This window comes from Marmota marmota, unplaced genomic scaffold, assembly GCF_001458135.2.
Source record: "Marmota marmota marmota unplaced genomic scaffold, marMar, whole genome shotgun sequence".
NCBI classification, from domain to species: Eukaryota; Metazoa; Chordata; class Mammalia; order Rodentia; family Sciuridae; genus Marmota; species Marmota marmota.
The window spans coordinates 925,301-952,900 of record NW_026000172.1 but is presented as its reverse complement, the minus strand read 5'-3'; the positions used below and the strand labels follow the sequence as shown (position 1 = coordinate 952,900).

Genomic DNA, 27,600 nt, shown 5'->3' with positions numbered 1-27,600 from the left:
AAAAAAAAAAAAAAAAAAAAAGAGAGAGAGAGAAAAAATCAACATGCTATGTAATTTTAGGGAAAATAGATCATTTTGGAACCTGCAAAATATTCATAAAATACAAGGCACAAATAAGATGACATCACATTTCTAATCTCTGAAAAAAATCTCCGATGCTGCCACTCGTAACATAAAACACAGCAGTGCCATCTCGAGGGGGACTCACAAGAAACCACAAATGGTGGCATGTCCAGTGCCTGACCCAAGGCCTCCCCCACACTCATTAAGAGCTCTGCATCCCTAGCCTGTCACGTCCGGTTACATTTCTTCCTCTGAATTTAGTCTACGCCAGGGTGTCCACAGTTCAATAACACAAAGGGATTTTAAAAATGAACCACATGGTAATAAACAAGCGTGTGGCTTTGTTCTGGACCTTTCTCTATGCAGGGAGCTGTTTCTAATGGTAGACGGCATCTCGTAGACTACACAGCCAGCCAGCAGAAGTACACACTGTGAAACCTGACTTTAACATGCATCCTCCTAAGAGAGTCCGTGAGCTAGACAGCATCTGCCTGCAGGCTGCCAAGAGCGGACTCCCGGGTGTTCCTGTTCAGCCTGAACTGCCATCTAGAGCTGGGTGACCCAGCAGTGTTTACTCTCACATTTCAGGCTGGACCAGAACTGCTCAGAAAGCGGGCAAAGGAGCAAAGTACATCTCCCACCATAACAACAGATCCAGCTGAACAACAGTCTCCTGTGGACTAGATAGCTGAACGTGAAACTTGAAACCTGCACACAGAAAACTCCATCTCCAGTGACCAGAGGGCACCATCCACCACTGGAAAACGGATGATTCTCCAACAGAGAATGTGTCACGAATAGAACACAGAAGACTGACGCACAAAATGGGTCCTTCTGAGAAGGAGGGATGTCTGGATCACCACACCGCATTATTCTCAAAGTAATTCCAATGTGTGAAGTAATTAAAGAATGGGTTTCCAGAACTCGTTACACATAGCGATGCCCCTAAAGGCTGCCAAGTTAGGAAGCCATCCATTCCTTCACTGCTCCAGACAACATTCTGAAGGGTAAACTGCAGAAGTCAATCCCAAAGTACTAAATGCAACTGGTGGGGAAACAAACATGCTCCGGCCCTCATGGAAGACGACGGGCAGGGAGCTTCTGTGTAACTGAGCAGGCGGCTGTCCACAGTCCTCCCTGAGGGCTGCCCTGCAGCCAACATCACACCGCTACCAGAAACAGGCTGGTGACTGTGGCCACTCACAGAAGGCCAGTTCTGAAATAACACCTCATCCAGGGAGAAGCAGAGACCGCCGCGAGGTAGTGGCAAAGTGACTGTGCACGCACCACAGGCTCTGCACCCCCATCTACCAGTGAATGTGGGGTGGCCTTCCCCGACAAGAGCCAGGACCTACAATGCCATTGCCCAGGTCCCTGCAGGCAAGGTGTGGGTGACCTGCAGGGACACTACAAGATTACAAGGTAGGAACAGTAATACCTCAAATCCACACTGCTGGAGAGGAAGACACCCGGACAGTATGAAGAAACAAGGGAATAAAGTGCCGGAAACACACCAGCTAATGCACTAACAGATTCCATTGACCGCACAGCAGATGAAATGTCAGAGGAGTTCAGAATGTAGATAATTAAAATCGTCTGCAAAGGAAAGAATGAATCAAGAGAGCAAATACAGGCAGCAGTTGGCCACCCCAACACAGAGACAGGAGAGGAGTAAAAGAGAGGGGTGGGGACTGGGGCTCATGGTAGAGTGCTTGCCTGTTGAGAGCCACAGCCAAAGGGGCCCCAGCAAACTTCTAGCTGCCAGCAAACTTCCAGCTGCCGGCTGATGATTGGCTCACAGTGGCCCCAGCAACATCTAGCTGATTGGCTCCTCTGCGGTGATGCTCATTGGGCTGTTTCCCTGCCTTTTCAGACCACGGAGCTGCTCATTGGGGGACTTTTTTGGCTCCGCCCACGTGACCCAGCCAATCGGCCTCAAGAGCAGGAGGAAATGCCGCAGTCTGGCTGGGCACAATCAGGAGCCACTTGTCAAAAGAAACTAACTTTATTTTTAGAACCACACACGCCAAACAAAACAGCCTCTCAGGAAAAACCCTCAGAGCCTCAACTGCCACCACCGGCTTCCCACAAGCCTCTCTCTCCCACACAAGCTTCTCTCCACCTCCCACAATCCTCCTGCTCTTGAGGCCGATTGGCTGGGTCACATGGGCGGAGCCAAAAAAGTCCCCCAATGAGCAGCTCCGTGGTCTGAAAGGGCAGGGAAACAGCCCAATGAGCATCACCACAGAGGAGCCAATCAGCTAGATGTTGCTGGGGCCGCTGTGAGCCAATCATCAGCCAGCAGCTGGAAGTTTGCTGGCAGCTGGAATTTTGCTGGGGCCCCTTCGGCTGTGGCTCTCAACACTTGCCTAGTGTGCGTGAGGCACCGGGTTCCATCCTCAGCACCACGTAAATGTAAAATAAAGATATTGTGTCCATCTATAACTAAAAAATAGATATTAAAAAAAGAAAAAAGAAAAGAGATAGAGGGGCTGGGGACATAGCTCAGATGGTACAGTGCTTGCCTCACATGCACAAGGTCCTGGGTTCAATCCCAGCACCACAAGACAAAAGAGAAAGAGAGAGAGATGCTTAAAAAAAAAAAAAAAAAGAAAAAAAGAAATCCTTGAAATGAAGGAACCAATAAACCAAATAAAAAATTCAATAGAAAGCATCAACAACAGACTAAAATCACTTGGAAGATAGAACCTCAGGTAAAGAAGACAAAATATATAACTTGAAAATAAAGGTGACCACACAGCTTAGGTGGTGAGAAACCATGAACAGAACCTCCAAGAATTATTGGACAATATGAAAAGACCAAATCTAAGATTTATTGGGATAGAGGAAGGCAGAGAGATACAAACCAAAGGGCTGTACAGTCTCTTCAATTAAATAATATCAGAAAATTTCCCACATGAAGAATGAATTGGAAAATCAAATACAAGAGGCTTACAGGACATCAAATGTACAAAATCACAACAGATGGGCTGGGGATATAGCTCAGTTGGTAGAGTGCTTGCCTCACATGCACGAGGCCCTGGGTTCAATCCCCAGCACCACAATAAATAAATAGATAATAAATAAGATCACAACTGATCCTCACCAAGGCACATTATAATGAAAATGCCTAGCATACAGAATAAGGATAGAATTTTAAAAGTTGCAAGAGAAAAGTTTCAGATTACATGTAGGGGGAACCAGTTTAGATCTCAACAGATTTCTCAAACCAGACCATCAAAGCCAGGAGATCCTGGAACAACATATACCATTTCTGAAAGAAAATGGATGCCAACCAAGAGTCTTATATCCAACAAAATAAGCTTCAGATATGATAATGAAATAAAAACTTTCCATGATAGAAAAAAGAATTTACAACGAGAAAGCCTGCACTACAGAATATTCCCAGCAAAATATTCCATGAGGAGAAAATGAAAAACAATGAAAATCAGCAAAGGAAGGAAGTACATTAAAGGAAAATCCAATCAAAGAAACAAACTCAAATTAAAAGCCAAAAATAAACAAAAATGACCAGGAATACAAACCATGTCTCAATAATAACTCTGAATGTTAATGACCTAAATTCATCAATTAAAAGACTCAGACTGGCAGACTGGATTGAAAAAAATCAACAATATGCTGCTTTCAAGAAACTCATCTCATAGGAAAAGATATCCACATACTGAAAAAAATATGGAAAAAAATCATACCACTCACATGGTCTTCGGAAACAAGCAGGGGTTTCCACCCAAATATCACATAAAGTGGACTTCAAGCCGAAGTTAGTCAGAAGAGATAAAGAAGGACATTTCATACTGCTTAAGGGAACCATACATCAACAAGACATAACAATCATAAATATCTAGGCCCCAAACTATGGAGCATCTATGTTCATCAAACAAACTCTTCTTAAGTTCAAGAGTCAAACAGATCACAATATAATATAATAAGTGACTTTAATACACTTCTCTCACCACTGGATAGATCTTCCAAACAAAAAGCTAAACAAACTATAGAGCTGAATAATACAATCAATGATTTAGACTTAACAGACATATATAGAATATTTCAACCAAAATGAGTTAATACACCTTCTTCTCAGCAGCACATGGATCTTTCTCTAAAATAGACCATATATTATGCCACAAAGCAACTCAGCAAATAAAAAAAAAAAGAGAGAGAGAGGTACTACCTTGTACTCTATCAGATCATAATGGAATGAAACTAGAAATCTATGATAAAATAAAAAATAGAAGCTACTGCAACACTTGGAGACTAAATAACATGATATTGAATGAGCAATGGATAGCAGAAGACATCAGGGAGGAGATAATAAAAATTCTTAGAGGTGAATGAGAACACTGACACAACATATCAAAATCTCTGGGACACCATGAAGGCAGGAATAAGAGGAAAGTTCATTCCATGCAGTTCATTCATTAAAAGGATAAAAAGTCAATAAATGACCTAACATATCTCAAAGCCCTAGAAAAAGAAGACCAAATCAACACCAAAAGCAGAAGACAGGAAATAATTAAAATCAGAGCTGAAATCAATGAAACTGAAACAAAAGAAACAATTCAAAAATTGACAAAACGAAAAGTTGGTTCTTTGAAAAAATAAGTAAAATCGATAAACCCTTAGCCATGCTAATAAAGAGAAGGAGAGAAAAAACTCAAATTACTAAAATTCATGATGAAAAAGGAAACATTATGACAGACACTATTGAAATACAGGAGATAATTAGAAATTATCTTGAAAATTTATATTCAAATAAAACAGAAAATTTTGATGACACCAACTTTGTAGAAACATATGATCTACCCAAACTGAATCAGGAGGACATACACAATTTAAACAGATCAATTTTAAGCAAGGAAATAAAAGAGTCCATCAAAAGCCTACAAACCAAGAAAAGCCAAGGACCAAATGGATTCTCAGCTGAATTCTATAGGACCTACAAAAAAGAATTAATACCAATACTCATCAAATTATTCCATGAGGGGCTGGGGATATAGCTCAATTGGTAGAGTGCTTACCTCCCATGCACAAGGCCCTGGGTTCAATCCCCAGCACCACAAAAACAAACAAACAAAAAATGATTTCCTTTTGCGGGTGGCGGCGATCGCAGAGAGAGCGCTATGAAGGCCTCGGGCACGCTTGGAGAATACAAGGTGGTGGGCCGCTGCCTGCCCACCCCCAATTGCCACACCCCACCTCTCTACCGAATGCGAATCTTTGCACCCAATCACGTTGTTGCCAAGTCCCGCTTCTGGTATTTTGTATCTCAGCTAAAGAAGATGAAGAAGTCTTCAGGGGAAATTGTCTACTGTGGGCAGGTGTTTGAGAAGTCCCCGCTGCGGGTGAAGAACTTTGGTATCTGGCTGCGCTACGACTCCTGGAGTGGCACCCACAACATGTACCGAGAATATCGCGAACTGACCACCGCGGGCACTGTCACCCAGTGCTACCGAGACATGGGCGCCCGGCACTGTGCCCAGGCCCACTCCATCCAGATCATGAAGGTGGAGGAGATTGCGGCCAGCAAGTGCCGGCGGCCAGCGGTCAAGCAGTTCCACGACTCCAAGATCAAGTTCCCGCTGCCCCATCCGGTCCTGCGTCGCCAGCACAAGCCACGCTTCACCACCAAGAGGCCCAACACCTTCTTCTAGGTTCAGGGCCCCCCCAGGCGTTAGCCAAATAAACTTGATTCTTAGGCTCAAAAAAAAAAAAAAAAAAAAAAAATTATTCCATGAAATAGAAAAGGAGGGAACCCTTCCAAACTTAATTCTATGAGGCTAATATCACCCAGATTCTAAAAACAAAGATACATCAAGGAAAGAAAACTTCAGACCAATATCCCTAACGAACAAAGACGCAAAATATCTCAATAGAATACTGGCCATCACATACAAAAACATATTAAAAAGATAGTGCACCACGATCAAGTGAGGTTCATCCCAGGATGCAAGGTTGGTTCAACATATGGAAATCAATAAATGTAATTCATCACATCAATAGACTTAAAGAATCATATGACCATCTCAAAAGATGCAGAAAAAGCATTAAACAAAATACAGCACCCCTTCATGTTCAAAACACTAGAAAAACTAGGAATAACAGGAACATATCTATCTCAACATCATAAAAGCTATCTATGCTAAGCCCCAGGCCAACATCATTCTAAATGGAGAAAAATTAAAAGTATTTCCTCTAAAAACTGGAACAAGACAGGGATGCCCTCTTTCACCACTTGTATTCAACATAGTCCTTGAAACTCTACCCAGAGCACTTAGATCAAAGAAATTAAAGGGATACAGAGAGGAAAGGAAGAACTCAAACTATCACTATTTGCCAATGACACAATACTATACCTAGAGGATCAAAAAAATTCCACCAGAAAACTTCTAAAATTAATAAATGAATTCAGCAAAGTAGCAAGATATAAAATTCAACACCCACAAATCAAAGGCATTTCTGTACATCAGTGACAAATCTTTGAAAAAGAAACTAGGACAACTACCCCATTTACAATAGCCTCAAGAAAAATAAAATACTTGAGAATCAACTCAACAAAAGAGGTGAAAGACCTCTACAATGAAAACTACAGTACACTAAAGAAAGAAATTAAAGAAGACCTTAGAAGATGGAAAGATCTCCCTTGTTCTTGGACAGGCAGAATTAATATTGTAAAAATGACTATACTACCAAAAGCACTATACAGATCTAATGCAATTCCAATCAAAATCCTCATGACATTCCCCATAAAAACAGAAAAAGCAATCATGAAATTCATCTGGAAAAATAAGAGACTCAGAATATCCAAAGCAACCCTTAGCAAGAAGAGTGAAGAAGGAGGCATCACCATACCAGCCCTTAAACTATACTACAGAGCAATAGTAACAAGAATAGCATGGGATTGCCACCAAAATAGACACATACAGTAATAGTACAGAACAGAGGACACTGAGACTAACCCACAAAACTACAGTTATCTCATCCTAGACAAAGGCACCAAAAATGTACATCTTTAACAAATGGTGCTGGGAAAACTGGAAATCCATATGCAGCAAAATGAAATTAAACCTGTATCTCTCACTATGCACAAAATTCAACAAGTGGATCAAGGACCTAGGAATTAGACCAGAGACCCTGTGCCTAATAGAAGAGAAATTAGGCCCCAATCTCCATCATGTCAGATTAGACACCCACTTCCTTAACAAGACTTCTAAAGCACAAGAAATAAAATCAAAAATCAATAAATGGGATGGATTCAAACTAAAAAAAGCTTCCTGTCAGCAAAAGAAACAATCAGTGAGGTGAAGAGAGAGCCTTCAGAATGGGAGCAAATTTTTACCATACGCACCTCAGACAAAGCACTAATCTCCAGGATACATAAAGAACTCAAAATGACTTAACACCAAAAAACCCCCAAACAATCCAATCAGTAAATGGGCCAAGGAACTGAACAGATACTTCTCAGAAGATATACATGCCATCAACAAATATATGAAAAAGTATTCAACAATGTTAGTAATTAGAGAAATGTAAATCAAAACTACTCTAAGATTTCATCTCTCTCCAGTTAGAATGACAGCTATCAAGAATACAAGCAACAATAAGCGTTGGTGAGGATGCGGGGAAAAAGGCACATTCATACATTGCTGGTGGGACTGCCTATTGGTGCAACCACCTTGGAAAACAGTATAGAGATTCCTTAGAAAACTTGGAATGGAACCACCATTTGACTCAGTTATCCCACTCCTTAGTCTATACCCAAAGGACTTAAAATTAGCATACTATAGTGACACAGCCACATCAATGTTTACAGTAGCTGAATTCACAACAGCTAAACTGTGGAACCAATCTAGAAGCCCTTCAATAGATGAATGAATAAAGAAACTGTGGTATATATACACAATGGAATATTACTACAGCATTAAGAGAGAATAAAATTATGGCATTTTCAGGTAAATGGATGGAGTTAGAAAATATTATGCTAAGTGAAGTAAGCCAATCCCAAAAAACCAAAGGCCAAATTTTTCCCCTGATTAGTGGATGCTGATGGTGGGGGGCTATGGGAAAAATGGAGGAACTTTGGACTGGGCAAAGGGGAGGGTGGGGAAGGGTTGGGGGTGTAGGAAAGATGATGGAATGAGATGGACATCATTATCCTAGGTACCTATATGATTGCACGAATGATGCGTCTCTACACTGTGTACAACCAGAAAATTGAAATGTTGCACTCCATTTGTGTATGATGAATTGAAATGCATTCTGTAATACAACTAAGTATTACGAAAAAAAAAAAAAAAAAACCTGATCCACAGAATTTCAAAGAAAGTGTCTCTGTGGTCCCATTCGAGATAGCAGAAATCTGTTTCATGTCCCCCACTGATTCTACTTGTCACACAAACAAGATATGAGTGAAGAACAGGAAGACAAAGAGTGGAAAAGAAAAAAAAGATTCCCTTGGAATTATCGTTAAGAAGTTATCCCAGCAGGGTGTGGTGGTGCACACTTACAATCCCCAAAACTCAGGAGACTAAGGCAAGAGGATAGCAAGTTCAAGTTCAACCTAGCAACTTAGCAAAATCCTGTCTCACAGGTAATTTTTTGGGGGGTGGTTGGTGGTGGTGGTGGCGGTGGTACTAGGGATTGAACCCAGGTGTACTCTACCAATGAGCTGCAACCCCATCCCTTTTTATTTTATTTTGAGACAGGGTCTCACAAGATTGCTAAGGACCTCACTGAGTTGCTGAGAGAATACATGCAGAAAACAGGCAGATGACCTCTCTGTGGTCACCACTAGGGCAGCCCAGAACTCAGGCCTCTGAATTTTAGACATCATTCTCTTAAACACTATACAGAGCTAACAACTAGAACTATCTTCAAAGGAAAAAACTGGCAGTCCTGTGTTAACAGGGGGACTAGGAAATGGAAGAAGGCAGAGGGAGAAAGAAACAAGGAGATAAGCCTTTGTCCACTAACAGCTTCCAAACTCCTTTGTGAAAGTTTAGAAAAATAAAGACTGAGAAGTAACACCTGAGAAACGACCACCCAGCTGGACATCATATGCCCACGCAACTGTCTCCCTGACCCTATGCCCAGCGCTCTCCGCACCTGCTCGCCTGGCCTGGTCCGATCCCGGGCAGCCTCCTCCCCTTCTCAGAGACTTCTCTGCAGTGAGAAGAACCCTATCTCTTGTGTACTCAAGACCCCCAAGGTACCTCCCAACAGCTCTTTCCAAGTTAGAAGGCAGCAAACTAGAAGCTTTGGGTATAACTCCTCCCAATTTCCCATTCAAGTGCAATGCTTCATAAGAACACACTGCAATGACAATCTAAACGGCACGACTTCACATCCACAGGAGGAAATTGGGCAGTCTAGATGTCGATGTCTGGGAAGAAAAGAGAAGGGGCAGACTCCATGAGGGCAGGCCATCTGGAGCCTAAAGCCCCCCGGTGCCAGAGTCTGCCAGGCGAGCAGCAGACGGAGCCCAGGCAGCCCCAGTGACTCCTCCCTGTGCTGCAGGACGAGTCGCAGCATCCAGAGGCAAGAGCAGGCTGACTGCAGGCAGACATCCTCTCACGGTCCCTCAAGATCAGCACCCCCCCAGTGAGACCCAAGGCAGGCAGAGTGGTCAGGCTCTGCTCCTGGCAACCCCAACACAGGCAGTCCACAGGTAACGATAGAAGGATGGGGAAAGAGCCCCGCCCCTCAGAGGGAGCCAGGCAGAAGGCACTCACGTGATAGGGAAGTTGACAATGGTGGGGTTCTTCTCCACAAAGAAGTTGTTCTTGGTGAACCTCTTGATACAGAAGATCAGGTAGGGAGGCAGCTTGGTGAGCTGGAAGCGCTTCAGGAAGTTCTCCTTGTAAGTCTTATATTCCTGAGAATGGAATTACTGCATTAGTGCCAGAGTTCCGCAGGTGCTGGTGCAGGGACATGAGTTCATTTATTTGTTTCTAGGTTTTTTTTGTGTTTTTTTTTTTGTACCAGGGATTGAACGCAGGGGTGCTTAACCACTGAGCCACATCCCCAACCCTTTTTTGTATTTTATTTAGAGACAGGGTCTCACTGAGTTGCTTAGGGCCTCAATACGTTGCTGAGGCTGGCTTTGATCTCACAATCCTCCTGCCTCAGCCTCCCAAGCTGCTGGATGTGTTATTGTTTTTTTTTTTTTAATTATAATTCTGCCTCATACCTAGACTTCTGAAGATACTTGGCTGAGGCCAGCAATTCAGCTGAGTGGTATTAAAAAGACCTTGACCATGGGCTGCTTCAGTCAGTGTATGATCACTCTGTCAACTACGACCACAATGCCGTGGCACCAACTACCTAGGAAGCCAAGCAGCCAGAGGAAAGAGGCCCTGCTGAAGCTGGTGACCACCAAGCAAGGCAGGACCTCCTGGCCTTCCCACAGTGAGGAGCCCTCACCACACATGTCTAGTAGAGGTGGCTACCATCTTCCCACACTTCTCCCTCTTCAAAGATCCCAAAACTTGGGCTGGGTGTGGTTCAATGAGAGTGTGCATTTGGCAAGCATGAGGCCCAGATTCCATTCCCAGCACCAAAAAAAAAAAAAAAAAAAAAAAAAGTCCCTGAATTATGGGTCAAAGCATCTGCCAGGCCATATTTCCTAAGGTCTTACTCAGGAAAGGAACTGGGTATCTGCCCAGCCCAAGGGGCTTTTAAGCTGGAGAACATGAGCCAGGCGTGGTGGCGCTCGGAGGCTGAGGCAGGAGAATCTCGCCTTAGCAACACAGTAAGGCCCTAAGCAACTCAGTTGAGAGACCCTGTATATAAATAAAATACAAATAAGGGCTGGGGATGAAGCTCAGTGGTTAAGTTCCCCTGGGTTCAATTCCTGTACCCAAAACATGGTGGACATGAATCTGTTTTTAATAAATTCTTATCCTTAATAAAGAGAAAATAAAAATTATCAAATTAATGCTGAAGTTAGTAAAATTCTAATAATAATCAAAAAGAAAGCACCAGTGACAGCCTCCTCCTTCGGAGCAAGGTCAGGAAGGAACAGCAGACCCCTCCAAGGACCACCCCACTGTATCATTTAAAATTAGACAAGCTGGACGTGGAGGCACACACCTGTAATCCCAGCAAATCAGGAGGCCGAGGCAGGAAAATCACAAGTTTGAGGGCAGCCTCAGTAACTTAGCAAAACCCTAAGCAACTCAGTGAGACCCAGTCTCAATATAAAAAAATAAAAAGGGCTAGGGATGTGACTCAGTGGTTAAGTGCCCCTGGCTTCAATCCCCAGTACCCACCCCACCAAAAAAAGTTGGAAATGTCAATACCCCACTTTCAATAATAGAAAAACCAGGCAGATGATCAACAGAGAAATGGAAGACCTAAACCACACATAAATAATTAGATGTGGCAGACACTTCTCAGAAGAAGATATGCAATCGATTAACAAATATATGAAAAACTGTTCAACTTCTCTAGCAATTAGAGAAATGAAAATCAAAACTACTCTAAGATTTCATCTCACTCTGGTTAGAACGGCAATTATCAAGAATTCAAGCAATAGTAAGTGTTGGAGAGAATGTGGAGGAAAAGGTACAGTCACTCACACATTGTAATGGGACTGCAAACTGGTGCAACTACTATGGAAAGCAGTATGGAGATTCCTTAGAAAACTTGGAATGAAACCACCATTGACCCAGCTATCCCACTCCTTGCTCTATACCCAAAGGACTTAAAATCATCATATTATAGGGACACAGCCACATCAATGATTATAGCAGCTCAATTCACAATAGCTAAATTGTGGAACCAACCTAGATGCCCTTCAGTAGATGAATGGATAAAGAAACTGTGGTATATATACACAATGTAATATTACTCAGCGTTAAAATGACACATGATCTTGTATTTCCCTGATTACTGTTGAACATCTTTTCATATATTTGTTGTCCATTTGTATATCATCTTTGTGAAGTGTTCTTTCAGATCCTTTGTTGAAAAACTAGCTGTAATCAATGACAGGAAGTGACAGGTGTTGGTGCAGACATGAAGAACAGAGCCCTCATAAGTTACGGGTAGGAGTGTAAAGAAAGTGGTGCAGGCACTTGGGACACAGTCTGCAGCTCCTCGAACATATGAATGCAGAGTTGCTACATGACCCAGCAGCACCCCTTCTTAACATGTGCCCTGGTGAAGGGAAAACACGCCCACATAGAAACTTGCAGACCAGTGTTGACATCAGCACTAACAGTTGAGAGGTGAAAACCAGCCTAAAGCCCACCAGCTGATGAATACACAAAATACAGCATGTTCACTCAATGGAATGTAACTGGGCCTCAAAAAGGAATGAGGTCCTAACCCATGCCGTTCTGCGACATGCATGCAGCCATCACCCAGATGAAGGTTTAGAACACTAAGAAACAGCTTTGTGACAGACGCAGTGCACGTGTTTATCATCCCAATGACTCAGGAGGCTGAGGCAGGAGAATGGTGAGGGCAAGACCAGTCTCAGCAACTTAGTAGACCTGTCTGAAAATAAAAAATACAAAGGGCAGGGCTGGGACATGGCTCAGCAATAGCACACTTGCCTAGCATGCTTATGGCTCTGGGTTCAATACCCAGCACCACAAAAAAAGGAAAACGAAAATAAAAAAGGCTGGGGATACAGCTCAATAGTAAGAGCACCCTGGGTTCAATCAATCTCCAGTACCAGGACAGAAAAAAAAAAAATCACCACCACTATTAATCAATTAGTTAAAAGTTCTGTACATCATCTGTAAACATGTTATGGTTCTGTACCTGCTTAAAAGCTAAAGCCAGAAGAAACTGTCTGTACTAGTCCACGCTAGTATTATTAAAATAAGAATGAGGGACTGGGGTTGTGGCTCAGAGGTAGAGCGCTCGCCTAGAATGCGTGAGGCACTGGGTTCAATCCTCAGCACCATATAAATATAAAATAAAGATATTGTGTCCACTTATAACTAAAAAAATATATATAAAAAAAGAATAAATTTAGATCAATACTAAGGTCTCATGGGAATCTTGACATTACGTAAGCTTAAAGAAAAACTAAAAAAAAGGCTGGGGATGTGTCTCAGTGATAGAGCACCCCTGGGTTCAATACCAGTACCAAAAAAAAAAAAAAGAGAGAGAGAGAGATGGCTTGTTTTCCTGCCTTTGAGTTTCTGAAGCACATCTGAGGCGGGAGCTCGGAGGGATAGAAGAGATACAGAAAGGCGCATGTGAGTTAAGAGCCGAGACTCCAGGGAATCCAGGAGCCTGATCAAAACGACACACTTTATAACAAATGCATCACATACAAGTGGCAACGCTCAAGTACAAAAAGAAAATGATGGGCAGGGGTACAGCCCAGTGGAAGAGCACTGCCCACAGGCCCCCGCCCTAGGCGTTGGGAGCAGGAAGATGAGGAAGTCAAGAGGGCGAGGGAAGCCTGGCAGCACAGGAGGACACGTGGCTACCTTCTCAGTGATGCCATTGAACTTGGCCAGGATGTTGAAGAGCGGCACCTGGGGGATAATGAGCTGTTCCTTTTCGTCCTTATAGAGCGGGGCAGTAGGAAGGTCCAGCGTCAAGTACATGAACGTGGACTCCACCATCGTCTCCTGGTACTCATCATTGTGCAGCAGCTGCTCTTTTTCTTCTGCTGGCTAGAAACAGGCAAGAAGAAACAGGAGGGAAGGCCTATGAGCACACAGAGCAGGTGCCAGAGCCTGGGCAGTATCCATGACTACACTATTCAAGAATCCACAGCTCGCCAGGTGTGGTAGCGTTCACCTATAACCCCAGTTGCCTGGGAGAATGAGGCCAGCCTGGACTTAGCAAGACCCTGTCTCAAAATAAGATAAACCAGCTGGGGTGCAGCTCAGTGTGGAGCACCCTGGGTTCTATCCCTAGTACCAATCAAACAAACAAAACAGCCTCTTCTGGGTACGTTGCTCATAGACAGACTATCCCAAGGCTCTGCGACAGCAGGGGAGGCATGGCTGAGCCTTCTCAGAACACCAGCACACTCGGGGCCAGGCCCTCCCTCCAGCATGCTTCCCCAGCCCCTGACTCCAGAGCCCACAGCCACCCCACAGGGGCCTGAGCAGAGGCTCTGGGCAGCTCTATCCTCCAAGTGTCTCTCTGCTTCTCCTAAGTCCACTCAGGCAACACAGATCAGTCCTGGACCGGCTCCACCCACTCACCAGATCAGGATGGGGAAGCTTCTTAGTGAAGATCCGCATGGACCCCTGGAAAACATCCGTCACAATCGCTGCACAAACAAAAGGCAAGCACAAACACTGTGAGCCTGGGAGGCATGTCAGAAACACATCGCAATTTCTGAAATAAACCTGCAACTCTCAGCATGAGACCCAAAGAAGCCCTCCCTAAACAGAAGCTTCCCTGGGAAATAGACACCATGCGGTACTTTCATAATTGTTGTGGAAGTGATCACATGTGTATCCTCCCCAAGGCACGTGGGCCCTCCAAGACAGGGCCTGGCCCATGAGAGAAGCATGAAATGATGAATGATTCGCAGAGCCTGAAGATGCATGACTCAGAAAAAATTCATAAGCAACCGGGCACAGTGGTGCATCCACGCAATCCTGGCAACCCGAGAGGCTGAGGCAGCAGGATTGCAGGTTTGAGACCAGCCTCAGCAACTTAGTGAGACCCTGTGTCAAAATAAAAAATAAAGAAAGGGTTGGGGATGTAGCACAGTAGTTGAGTACCCTTAGGTTCAATTCCCAGTACTGAATGTGTGTATGTGTGTGTGTGTGTGTGTGTGTGTGTTTGTGTATTTTCACAAGCAAACAGGGCCCAACCAAGGAACTGCCCTAACTATATGCTGCCCACAAGGGAAATAAAGTCCAGTCTACACTGGACACAAAAGCAAAACTACAGACTAAGATATGGGCAAGAGCAGAAGCAAAGGCCTAAGGCTGGGGCTCAGTGGTAGAGCACTTGCCTAGCATGCGTGTGGCACAGGGTTCAATTCTCAGCACCACATACAAATAAATGAATAAAATAAAGGTTCATTAACATCAAAAAAATATTTTAAAAAGAGTAGAAGCAAAGCAAAGAGAGATCAAACACACTGGGTCCTAGAATCCTCCCAGGACATAAGGCGAGGAAGCAGAAGACATGCACAAGATGAAAACACCAGGTGGGGCAGGCCTCAAGTAAGAGAGTACAAGGCCCGCAGGACACCTCCAGGGCCCTCAACTCAGAAGTCAAGAAGTCTACCTAGGTCTCTACAATGGCTGGCCCAGCTCTGCAGCCTTTGAGCTGATAGATGTGCAGGTACCCCTAAGCCAGTGAAGACAATGAGTGGCACAGGGACTCTAGGTCTGGGACCCTAGCAGGGACCCCAGCAGGCCAGCCTCCTGCCTCCAAGTACAGGTCCAACAAGCGTGAAGAACTGGCAGTGAATCAGCTCTAACCTTCAACTCAAAGGCCAGGCCACCACCCACATTAGTGCTTGCAGTGGCAAGAGCCTGGGGGTCCATAACATGCTATCCTGCGTGTTGAAACTGGGTCAGGATTTCTGGGGCACTGTTGTATCCATTCCTGATAAAAAATCTTATTATAAACAGGAATAAATCAGATTAGCATGTGAGGAAGTGAAACAGACAAGTTTACCTAAAAAGTTATTTTTATTTTTGTGGTGCACCTGCATCTTAAAAGAAATTTTAATTGACACGTAATAATTGTACATGTAACAATTTAGAACACGTATACAGTATGTAATGATCAAATCAGGACAGCTGGTATAACTATCACTTCAAACATTTATCGTTTCTTTGTGTAAGAACATTCCAAATTCTCTCCACTGCCTATTTCAAAACCCACAGTGAAGTGCTGTTGCCCAGTTACCCTACCGTGCTACACACAGAGCATCAGATGCTCTCCTCCTGTCCAGGTGCACCCTCCACCCTGCCCCAGCCTCCGGCGACCACTCTTTACTCTCTGCTACCAGACTCTCTCAGCTCCCACTAGTGAGAATGTCCAGGATTTGCATTTCACTTGACCTGTCTTCCAGGCACTTCTGCCACAGGAACAGCTGGGGCTGCAGCTCAGTGGCAGAGCACCTGCTAAGCACACCTGAAACCTGGGTTCAACCCCCAGGACCACAAAAAGTAAAAAAAAAAAAAGAAAAATACCACTGGGCATAATTATCACATTCTAACATTAAAAAATTATGGGCAGGAGCTATTCAAGAATAAAATTTGGTGTATACAATAAATCCCAACCCTCTCCCCACAAAAGAGACAAACAGTTAAGAACAAGAGGACATGATGTTGTAGTTTTTTAAAGATGGACCAGCAAAGAAAAACAGCTGTTTTATAAGCAACAAGACTTACTCTTCTTTTTCTTCTTTGTGCCCCCCAGGGCCGAGTGCAGAGCATTCAGAAACCAGGAGAGAAAGTCGACTCCGTCTCCTGGGGAAAAGGAGGCATGGAACATGAGGGAACTGGAGGCAGGAGGGGAAGCCTGCAGCCGGCCACGCTGCAGTCCTGCTACCCACTCCCAGAAGAGGCCCTCAGACCAAGATGCTCCTGGCCAGGCCGCAGACTACCACCACCACGTGCTCAGAGACTATGACCTCTGCCCTTGGGAATGAGCCAACATTACCACCCCAGTGTGGGTGTCACTTCCTGTCACCCCAAGTCCCCAAGGGGCCTGGGCCCACTCCTTACCTACTCACCGATCATGCCTTACTTCTCCTTTCCTAAGTGCCTGAGACTCTTAAAAGCCACTAAGTTGTTCCCCAGTCTGCTGTCACATGTTCACATAGAAGTCTTCACTGGCCCCCACCTTTGACAGAAGAGAATCGCAACTCCCACAGTGGCACATAAACCAGGAATTTGGTCCTTCCTTCCCTGCCTCCACCTCAGTTCTCCACTGACCCCAGAATCCAAGGTCCAGCTAAGTGCAGGCAGTCAGCCTGGATCCAGTACCTCTATGCTCCTACCCAGAACGCCTGCCACAACCCGCCTCCCCCTGTTCAGCTGGGGTCCTTGTCTGTGTTCCCTCCAGAGCACACTCTGCCCTTTCTTACCGCAGCGCCTAACACCCTGCGATTACCTTTTTCTGCAACTACCTTGCCTTTAGCCTTTAGCTCCCTGTGGCTCCAAAGTCTAGCCCCACAAATGCATGCTGAGCAAACTGATGTACACACTAGCAGACAGCACCCAAGATCCAGGTACTAAGAGCTATTTTATTCACAAGGCAATGACAACCTGGGCCCAAAGAGATGACAGCAACCTGAGGTTCATCAGAGGACCCATGTGGAGACCTGACAAGGTGAGAAGCACAGGTGGCAGGGACTCAGCATGGGCTGCTGCCTTGCCTAGCCTCTCGGCATTCCCTACACCAGACAGTCCACCTCACCAAACAAGACCGGCCTTTTGTTCAGCTTCTGGGACTCTGAGCAGAGAGGAGTAAGGAACCCACCCAAGCTACTCACTCACTCACGACTATCATCAAGATTCACTGCAAAACAGAAGTACATTTTCTTCCTCAAACTAGCTTTGTTGTCCTCAAGTCAGAGAAACACAGATGACCTCTTTCTGACCTGTGTTTCTGCCTGTGGTGCTGGGCAAATGCTCTGCCACAGAGCCTCCCTCCAGCCCTTGCTCCTTACCTTGTTTGGTGATCTGAAAGGTCTTCCTGCTGCAGAGGACCACAGCCTGGAGCATCTCGTGGGGAGAGACATGAGCCTTGAAATTTCGAGGGTTCCAGAGCTTTCTCATCAGCTCTCCAAAACGCTGGACCAACAAGAACATGATGTCCCCTGGAGGACGCTTGATGTTCTTGTAATTGTCTTCTTCTAGGAAGTAGTTCCGGAGAGGAGGAACGTTAGACAGAGCCTGGAAATCAAACACTGTACTTAATCCAAAGCCCCTCTGCAGGGTCGCTGGGCCCAGCCCTTCCAGCCAACATTCTTCTGGTAGAGCCCAGCAAGGGGCCTGGGACAGCCTGAAGAGTCCAAAGGAAACAGACCCTTTGAGAATCCTATCTAGACATGATATTACAGAAATATCCTTCACACTAGGTTCCAGAATACAGTTCTGCAGACACTTAGTAGATATGGACATCACAGAGAAGTTAATAAAAAGGTATTCAAATCGCTATCTACTGCCACTCAATACTTCCCTTTCTTACTCTAAGTAGACCTGTGTCAATACTGAAATTCACGAGGTACTAAAGGCCAAAAACCATGTACTCTTTCATCACCTCCTTTGACTAGAGTAGAGACAACTATCTGGGGAACACTAGCCCCCACTTCTCGACACCATACTAAAATAATGTGACCATGCATGTATGAGTTTGGCAGAATGAACTAACTACAATGTATAACTATAAAGCTCTAACAAACAAACAAACAAAAAACCTGAAGGAAAAAAATATGAAAATCACAAAATTTGATGTTTCTCTAATAAAACCATGCAATTGCACATAAAACTGAATGTACTTGTTATGGTGAAAAATGGCCAGACATTTAGAACAAAAACAAATCTGACAGGGGTAGGAAAGATGGTGGAATGAGATGGACATCATTATGTACGATTGCATGAATGGTACGTTTCTATACCATGCACAAGCAGAGAATTGAAATGCTGCATTCCATTTGTGTACGATGAATTGAAATTTAAAAATTTAAAAAAACAGACACTCAAAAAAACAAATCTGACTTCATCAGGCAAAAAGAGAAAAACTAGTCATGCAAGCTTCAGGAAGAAAGGCATGGTTGCTGATCTAAGCTCAGAACTGGGAGGGAGACCACAGAACAGACCTTGAATACAAGCAGAGTATACCCTGGATCATTCCCAATGGGTTCATGAGTCCCAGAACACTTTCCCTTGGCAACCCACTTAGGAAAGAGGACAGAGGTTTTCTGCTAACTACGATAGGTCCAGGCAGGGAGGTCTTGGGACCTGGAGATCACCATAACCTTAAGGGGATCAGGCCTCCTCAGACGCTGGGATAACAGGCATGGGTCATCGTGCCCAGCTACATATAGCACAAGCTCAGCTAAAGGAACACGGGCTTGATGCTCAGGCAGTAATTACTAAAAAGAAGAACTACTCTCAAAAAGAGGGAAGTACAGATAAAGTTAACCCTAATTCTCAGTTATCCACCTTATAGAGAGAGGTGCTCTCAGGGCTCAATACATCTAGTGACAGGCAGCCTCAGAGAGAGACTAGAGTCAGGTCCCCTCAACTCTACTTCAGTGGGGACATCACCAAAAGAGGGTTTGTTCACCTAATATTTTAATAAATAAAGAGACTCACCCATGAGAATTAAGATTCAGAAAGCCAGGACTAACTATCCTACCCATGATAGTTTTCAAAGTCATGAGAGTTTATAGGAGGAGGAGTCTGAAACATCTCTCTCCACCTAAGAAAATGACCTTTCCAGGAACTAGGTACCACACCAGGAACCATCACCAAATAGAATAGACAGGCCTTTACATTCTTTTACACAATTCTTTGTTTTTTCCATTTTTAAAAATTTGTTCTTTTTAGTTATCCATGACAGTAGACTGTATTTTGACCTATCATACACACATGGAGCATAACTTGCCATTCTTGTGGTTGTACACGATGTGGAGTTTCTACTGTCTTTCCCATTTTCATCCCTCCTTCCTTCCCCCCACTTAGCTTTTACACAATTATTTTTTTGTGGAGGCAGTGGGGACCAGGGATTAAACTCAGGGGCACTCAACTACTGAGCCACGTCCTCAGCCCTATTTTGTATTTTATTTAGAGACAAGGTCTTAATGAGTTGCCTAGTGCCTCGCTTTTGCTGAGGCTGGCTTTGAACTTGATCCTCCTGCCTCAGCCTCCTCAGCCGCTGGGATGACAGGCGTGGGTCACTGCGCCCAGCTACATAATTCTTTATGGTAAAAATACATTTAAAAAGTTTAGCGCACTGCTCCCCAGCTGCCGTGAGCTGGCACCTTCTACTATGATGTTCTGCCATGGAGCTGGTTGACAGAACGAGTTATCTGAAAGCTTTCAAGAATGGTGGGCATTGATCAATTATAAATGCTTTCAGGATCTCATACGAAGACAGTGGCAGATCAAATCCCTTCAGTGCTGGAAGCGGTGGCATACGCCTGTAATCCCAGCTGCTCAGGAGGCTAAGACAAGAGTATTTCAAGTTCAAGGCCAGCCTCAGTAACTTAGCAAGGCCCTGTCTCTAAATGAAATTTTAAAAAGAGCTAGGGATGTTGCTCAGTGATTAAGTGCCCCAGGATTCAATCAAAAATTTAAAAAAAAATAAATTTTTAAATGTTTTACCAAAAAATAAAAAAAAAAAAAAACGCCACCCTTCAGTGCAAAGGATTATATGATCAAACTCCTCACTGTGAATTATTAGGTGCCAGCAAAAGAGGCCCTGATCCCAAAGACACAAGATATCAGAAGAAAACAAATCCAGGGATACTTTTGGATGTTGAGCTTATCTGATCTCAAGATGGCCCCATAAGGTTCTTGAACTCCAGACTTTCCCAAGAACAATCGTGCAGATCACATCTCCTCTAGCTGAGTACAGGTCTCCAGCGGGGCTGGCAACAGGACCCACACTGGAGTGCCTGGGACTGGTCTCCACCCTTCTTGTCAGAACGCAGTCCTGTCCTAATTTTACTTCTGAGAGGAGAACCATACGGGGAGGGGAGGCTGGCAAGGTGAACAGACAGCCGCAATTGGGATCTAACTCACAGTTCTGAATGATATTTTAGAAAGACTTCCTGAAACATTCTTTATCAGAGTGCTGAACAAGGAATGAATACCTGTCCCCTCTTTTCTGGGTCCTTGGCTTTCTATGGGACAGTCACCTGGCAATGAATTGTAGCACTCTGAGCTAAGTGTATCTGTTCCCTCTGAGATAATAACTCCATCCCTTTCTTTTACCAAGATAACACTTCCTGTAAAGAATTTAAACAGCCATGATTTTCCAATATTTTTAAATATTGCACCAATTATTTAAATTTATGCTTATCACCAACCTTTTATGAAAATGTTTTGATTTTTAAACTGTACTAGGTCTAAAACAGACACGTAGACCAATGGTACAGAATACAGGACCAGAGACAAACCCAGATAAATACAGTTATCTCATACTAGACAAAGGCACCCTAAACATACATTAGAGAAAAGATAGCCTCTTCAACAAATGGTGCTGGGAAAACTGGAAATCCATAAGTAGAAATGAAATTAAACCCCTATCTCTCACCATGCACAAAACTCAACTCAAGTGGATTAAGGACCTAGGCATTAGACTAGAGACCCTGTGCCTAATAGAAGAAAATGTAGGCCCAACTCTCCATCATGTTGGCTCAGGAACTGAATTCCTCAACAAGACTCCTAACGCACATGAAGTAAAATCAAGAATCAATAAATGGGCCAGGCATGATGATGCATGCCTTTAATCCCAGCAGCTCAGGAGGCTGAGGCAGGAGGATCATGAGTTCAAAGCCAGCCTCAGCAAAAGTGAGGTGCTAAGCAACTCAGTGAGACCCTGTCTCTAAATAAAATACAAAATAGGGCTGGGGATGTGGCTCAGTGGTTGAGTGTCCCTGAGTTCAATCCCAAATTACCGCCCCCTGCCCGAAAAGAAAAAAAGAATGGAATGGCATGAAACTAAAAAGCTTCTTCACAGCAAACAACGTGAAAGAGAGCCTAGAGAATGGGAGAAAATCACAGCCGTCTGCACCTCAGAGCATTATTCCACAGGATATATAAAGAACTCAAAAAACTTAACACCAAAAAAACAAATAATAACCCAATCAATAAATGAGCAAGGAATTGAACAGGCACTTCACAGAAGAAATATGATCTCTCAACAAATTAAAAAAAATATGCGTGTGTATATGTGTGTGTGTGTGTATGTAAATATATATAAAATGCTCAACATCTCTAGCAATTAGAGAATTGCAAAAATCAAAATTACACTGAGATTTCATCTCACTCCAGTCAGAATGGCAGTTATCAAGAATTCAAGTAACAATAAATGTTGGCCAGGATGTGGGGGAAAAGTACACTCACACATTGCTGGTGGGACTGCAAACCAGTGCAATCACTCTGGAAAGCAATGTGGAGATTTCTCAGAATACCTGGAATGGTATTTGACCTAGTTATCCCACTCCTCAACACATACCCAAAGGACTTAAATTAGCATACGGTAATGTAATGTGTCATATCCATATTTATAGCAGCTCAATTCACAAAAGCTGAACTATGAAACCAACATAGGTGCCCTTTAATAGATGAATGAATAAACAAATTGTGGCATATATACACAATGGAATATCACTCAGCCATAAAGAAGAATGAAGTTATGGCATTAGCTAGTAAATGGATGGAACTGGAGACTACCATACTAAGTAAAAGAATCCAATCCCCAAAAACCAATGGCTGAATGTTCTCTCTGATATGTGGATACTAACACATACTAGCGAGGTGGGGAACAGAAGTTCAATGGATTAGACAAAGCGGAATGAAGGGAAGGGTGGGAATCCTAATAGGAGAAACAGTAGAATTTTTCAGATATCACTTTCCTATGTTCACATATGAATACACAACCAATGAAACTCCACATCATGTACAACCACCAGAATGAGAAGTTACACTCCATGTACATGTGATGGGTAAGAATACACTCCACGTCATGAATAACTGAAAAGAATCAAATATAAAACCCTTCCTAGGTCTCCTCCTGTTCCCATACAAGCAACCCCAGGATGTAGGGCATGGACGGGTCAGAGCGCAAGCTCTGTCAGGCACTGGCAGTCCACACACCTGGGGAGGAAGGAGTCCCTTCTGCCCCTGGCTTGGAAGTGGCTGTTCAGCCTCTTCCTGCTGCACCCACAGCAGGAATCCATCTCCCTCTCTCGCAGCCTTCGTTGCGTTACACAATTTGTCCTCTAAAATTCAGGCTTTTCTAATTGAAAACATCACACTCGATTTTCCCCCCAAGTTGTCTGTTTTTTTATGTAAAATTAGGTACTTAATTTATGTAAAAACTAATCTTTTAAAAAAAATATTGTTTTAGTTATAGTTGGACACAATACCTTTATTTATTTATTTTTATGTAGTGTTGAGGATCAAACCTAGATCCCCACACGTGTTAGGCGAGTGCTCTGCCACTGAGCCACAGCACCAGCCCCGAATTAGTAATCTTTTATAAAGACAAAAAAAAAAATTTAAAGGCCAAGTTAAAAACTGCAAGAAAATACTTGCAATATAGCAACCTGTACAATAAAACCAAATGATGGTTTTCTTATATATTTCATAAAGCTCAATAAGCCGAAACAATAGGGAAAAGAGTACTTACGACCTATTCATTTAAATAAATTATACACATACACACAAATAATTAAGGTTGGAAGTAATCCAAAACACCTAAGTTAAAAATAAAGATACCTAGGACTGGGGTTGTGGCTCAGTGGTAGAGCAGTTGCCTAGCATGCGTGAGGCACTGGGTCAATCACATAAAAATAAACCACCACATAAAAATAAACAAATAAAAGGTACTATGTCCATCTACAACTAAAAATATATATATATTTTTATATACATATATACATATAAAAAATAAAGATACCTATAAAATAGAAAAAAATTTTCTCAATGCTAACAGTGACAACACAAGATGAAAGAAGGCTCTTTGGGGTTGCTGGTGGGTTTAGAGATTGTTCAAAACACTTATATCTGGAATCTAGATCCTATGTTCACTAGTATAAGAATGGGTGAATCAATTCCAACTCAATAAAAAAGAATAGCATGTAATCATTAAGGATGCTGCCTAGGGGCCAGGGATGTAGGTCAGCAGTGCAGCCCCTGCCTAGCAAGCAAGAGGCCCTGAGTTGAACCACTAAAAAAAAGTGAGACATGTACATACTATGTTGCTTCATAAACAGTTACGTACATTTTAAAATATAGAAAATAAATATAATAAAACGTGTCACAAAAAGTAAAAAGACTAGGGGCAGCAAGGCCCTGGGTTCAATTCCTCAGCACTCACCCCCCAGCCCCACCGCCAAAAAACAAACAAACCAGGAGGGGGAATGTGTGTGTGCAAAATAACACGTCAGAAGGTACTGCAGGGCTGGGTTGTAGCTCAGCAGTAGACGCTTGCCTAGCACATGTGAGGCAGGGGGTTCGACCCTCAGCACCCCAAAAATAAATAAATAAAGATATTGTGTCCATCTACAACTAAAAAAAGAGAAGAGATTGCCCACTGGTCACAAGAGACAATGTGAACTACGTCAGATTTTACGGCAAAATAATCATGTTACCATATGACAGAGTATTATGCTATACACATTTAGAAAAAGTTCTATTTCTTTGTTTCTAAAATATTTTTTAGTTGTAGATGGACATAATAGCTTTATTTTTTTATGTGGTTCTGAGAAGTAAACCCAGTACCTCACATGTGCCAGGCAAGTGCTCTACCACTGAGCCACAACCCCAGCCATGTTTGTTTTGGGGACTGGGAATTGAACCCATGGGTACTTTACCACTGAATTACATCTCCAGTCCTTTTTATTTTGAGGCAGGGTCTAAGTTGCTAAAGGTCCCCTTAAGTTGCTAAGGCTAGCCTCAAATTTGTGACCCTCCACCTCAGCCTCCTTAGTCACAACAATTCTAGAACTATATACTGTTAAGTATTCCAGCACAGAATACTAAGGAGAGAAAGGAATAAGGCTTTTACTTTATAATTCATATACCTTCCCTTCAATAATCCTGTTTATGTCTATAATTTTTTAAATCAATTTTTTCTTGGTGAAGTGAGATTCTGTTTACCAACATTTTCTAAATTTTCTATAAAAACATAATGAACATCTACACCATAAAAAAGAAATGTGCCTGATGCAGAGGCCACACCTGTAATACCAGGAACTTGGGATGCTGGCAGGAGAATCACAAGTTCAAGCCCAGCCCAGGCAACTTAGTGAGACCTTGTCTCAAAATAAAAAATAAAAAGGGCGCGGATATAGTTCAGTGATAGAGTTTCCCTGGATTCAATACTCAGCACTGGGGAAAGAAAAATTCTTACTTGGTATTTCCTGGCAACATGGATTCTATCCCTCCTTCCCCAGCAACTCCAGAGGCCATGAAAAAGCTGGAAAATGCCTAAGCATCTGGCAGCAGCCCCATGAGCAGAAAAAGGAAAATTTGGCTTACTGTAGAACAAATACTCAAGGGAAGCTCCTAGCCAAACCCAATGTCTGGGCCCTCTGACCACACTCAGCAAGAACGCAGCAATGTCTTGGCAGACTCGATACTGCTTCTGTCACCCCCTCCCCTCGGCCTTCCTATCTGGATCCTACCTGAAGGACGGCATTGGCATAGTCGTTGGCCTTTATGTTATTCAGTCCCACAATACCCGGCAGATAAGTGGTACCATCATACGCCCGGGACAATTTGGCTTGCTTGTCCAAGTTTGCAATTTGTTGCTTTGTAAAAGTGGGCTTCAACACATACTGTGAAGAAAAAGAAAATCCTACACTGTTTTTGAGATATAAACAGAGTTCAGAAGATACATCCAGAACAGTAATTTCTACCAAAAACCAAAAATGCTTTGGTCATAAGCACCTCCCACACACCCAAAAAGACCCACAAGCAACAAGGATGAAGACGAAGTAATTCAGCACAGCTCCTCTCCACACTGCTGGTCAACAAGGGGTTCTCCGTATCCCAAATCAATAAATCCCACATCTCTCTTCAACCTCATGTCTGACCATCTCCAAGATAAATGGCTGTCACACTGTAGGACACTCGATCTCTAGAGACAGCAGGAGCCTGAGCCTTACCCAGTATGGCATGTGTGCCTAGCTTAGGAGTGCAGCACCTCCTCCCCTTAGGCAGGACTGGGGACTCTAGGACTCCCTGGGAGTGGACGGTGGGAGCAGAATACTCCCAGTTACAGACTGGATGGAGGTCATCGTGAACTCCCTTTGGAACCTCAAATTTATCCCAGTTTCTCCATCTATCCAGATTCTCCCTGATTACAGGTGAGGTAGTTGTCAGGGAACCCTGAGTTGGCTCACAGAAGAATCTGCCTCAACTGGGTATAATTGAACAGACTGTAATCCCAGTAACTCAGAAGACTTGACGCAGGAGAAATGCCAAGTTCAAGGTCAGCCCCAGCCATTTAGTAAGACTATGTCTCAAAATTTAAAAACGGGCTGGGGATGCAGCTTAATGGTAGAACACTTGCTTAGCATATGTGAACTCCTAGAACCACACACATACAAAACTGCCCCAAGCCAGCCTCCCTGGACACAGACACACACCGTGATATCCTCCAGGGAGGAGTCGATGATCTCATAGTTGTCTGGAAGGCAGTAAAACTTGAGGGTGTGGAGGTTGAGAAAGACATGGTGGCTAAACTGGACGCTGTGGATGTAGGCATGAGACTTCAAACCTCGGCCTATAGGGAAGGACAAGAGACTATAAGAGGGGCAGGCCCAAGGAAGACACAGACAAGATCTGCTCCTCCTTCCCTTATTTTGTATTGGAACATGTTAAAAGCAGCACAAAGTATTACACCATCCATAAACGAATCTCCACATGAGCCTCTCTCATCACAAAGATTAGCAAAAAACAACAGCATGTTAGTTACTTCACTCTCTGGATGGCATAAAGAAAGAGGCTGGGGAAACTGATTTCAATACAAAATATATACACACACATACAAGAGCTAGATTCCTAAGTATCAGAAACTAGGACTATCTATGATGATATCTGACATTATGTAGGTAAATACACATGCCCTGTGATAGCCCCATCACCCAGTCCTTAACCTCCAACTGTTCATATTCAGATTGTCCCGTTCCTGTGCACTTCACTCAGGCAGCCACTGCTGTCTAGGATCTGCCTCCCCTGCTCCGTTCAAAACCTGAATGTCAGCTGGGCCTATACCTATAATCCCAGCAGCTGGGGAGGCTGAGATAGGAGGATCGTGAGTTCAAAGCCAGCCTCAGCAATGGCGGGGCTCTCAGCAACTCAGTGAGACCCTGTCTCTAAATAAAACACAAATAGGGCTGGGGATGTGGCTCAGGGGTTGAGAGCCCCTGAGTTCAATCCCTGGTACCAAAAGGGGAGGAAAAAAAACCTGCATGTCCTGCCAGCTCAAGTTCTGCCTCACTTCCTCCATGAAGTCAACATACACCCCCAGTCAGACCTCTGCATTTTTTCAGCTCCTACTGCCCCTATTTTTAATTCACTGACACACAGTCTAGCAGGAATCTTTTTGGTCTTATAGGATTCACGAATTGTTGTCAAAACCAGACTTCTCATAAGCTCCTTGTAAGAGCAAAGAATGAAGTTTATACCTTGTTTGAAACATCTGCCATACTATGTGCACAGTATTTGCTTAGTCTGAATGAGGTAAAATAAATTTTTAGAAAAAAACAGAATAAAAAAGTCCTTAGAACAAAAGTAGTGCTGGGGGTATAGCTCAGTAGGAGAGCGCTTATCTACCAGCATGTGTAAGGCCCTGGGTTCTATTCCCAGGACCCCCCCCCCC

At 43.6% G+C, this 27,600-nt stretch overlaps 2 protein-coding genes and 1 non-coding gene across 4 annotated transcripts in view; 2 read left to right on the top strand and 1 right to left on the bottom strand.

The window, feature by feature from the left end:
- Usp39 (ubiquitin specific peptidase 39) overlaps window positions 1-27,600 on the bottom strand; it is a 36,171-nt gene that overhangs the window by 4,318 nt on the left and 4,253 nt on the right. Inside the window, exons 3-9 of one of the 2 annotated variants that reach the window (XM_015506299.2) lie at window positions 26,366-26,502; window positions 25,400-25,552; window positions 17,705-17,930; window positions 16,422-16,499; window positions 14,262-14,329; window positions 13,533-13,721; window positions 9,813-9,955 (exon numbers count right to left, since the gene is read on the bottom strand). In XM_015506299.2, coding sequence (XP_015361785.1) covers window positions 9,813-9,955; window positions 13,533-13,721; window positions 14,262-14,329; window positions 16,422-16,499; window positions 17,705-17,930; window positions 25,400-25,552; window positions 26,366-26,502 — 994 coding nt within the window. The remainder of the gene's footprint in view (window positions 1-9,812; window positions 9,956-13,532; window positions 13,722-14,261; window positions 14,330-16,421; window positions 16,500-17,704; window positions 17,931-25,399; window positions 25,553-26,365; window positions 26,503-27,600) is intronic. The other variant, XM_048787776.1, reaches the window with a different exon arrangement.
- Window positions 3,055-3,128, top strand: Trnav-cac. The gene has a single exon. It is a non-coding gene; the product is annotated as a tRNA-Val (tRNA).
- Window positions 5,174-5,783, top strand: LOC107159743 (60S ribosomal protein L18a). The gene has a single exon (XM_015506358.2). The coding sequence runs from the start codon at window positions 5,205-5,207 to the stop codon at window positions 5,733-5,735; it is 531 nt and encodes a 176-aa protein (XP_015361844.1). The 5' UTR covers window positions 5,174-5,204; the 3' UTR covers window positions 5,736-5,783.

What these genes read in the sequence shown, in the direction of transcription:
- LOC107159743 (XM_015506358.2), top strand. Translation starts at nt 5,205, where the DNA reads ATGAAGGCCTCGGGCACGCTTGGAGAATACAAGGTGGTGGGCCGCTGC.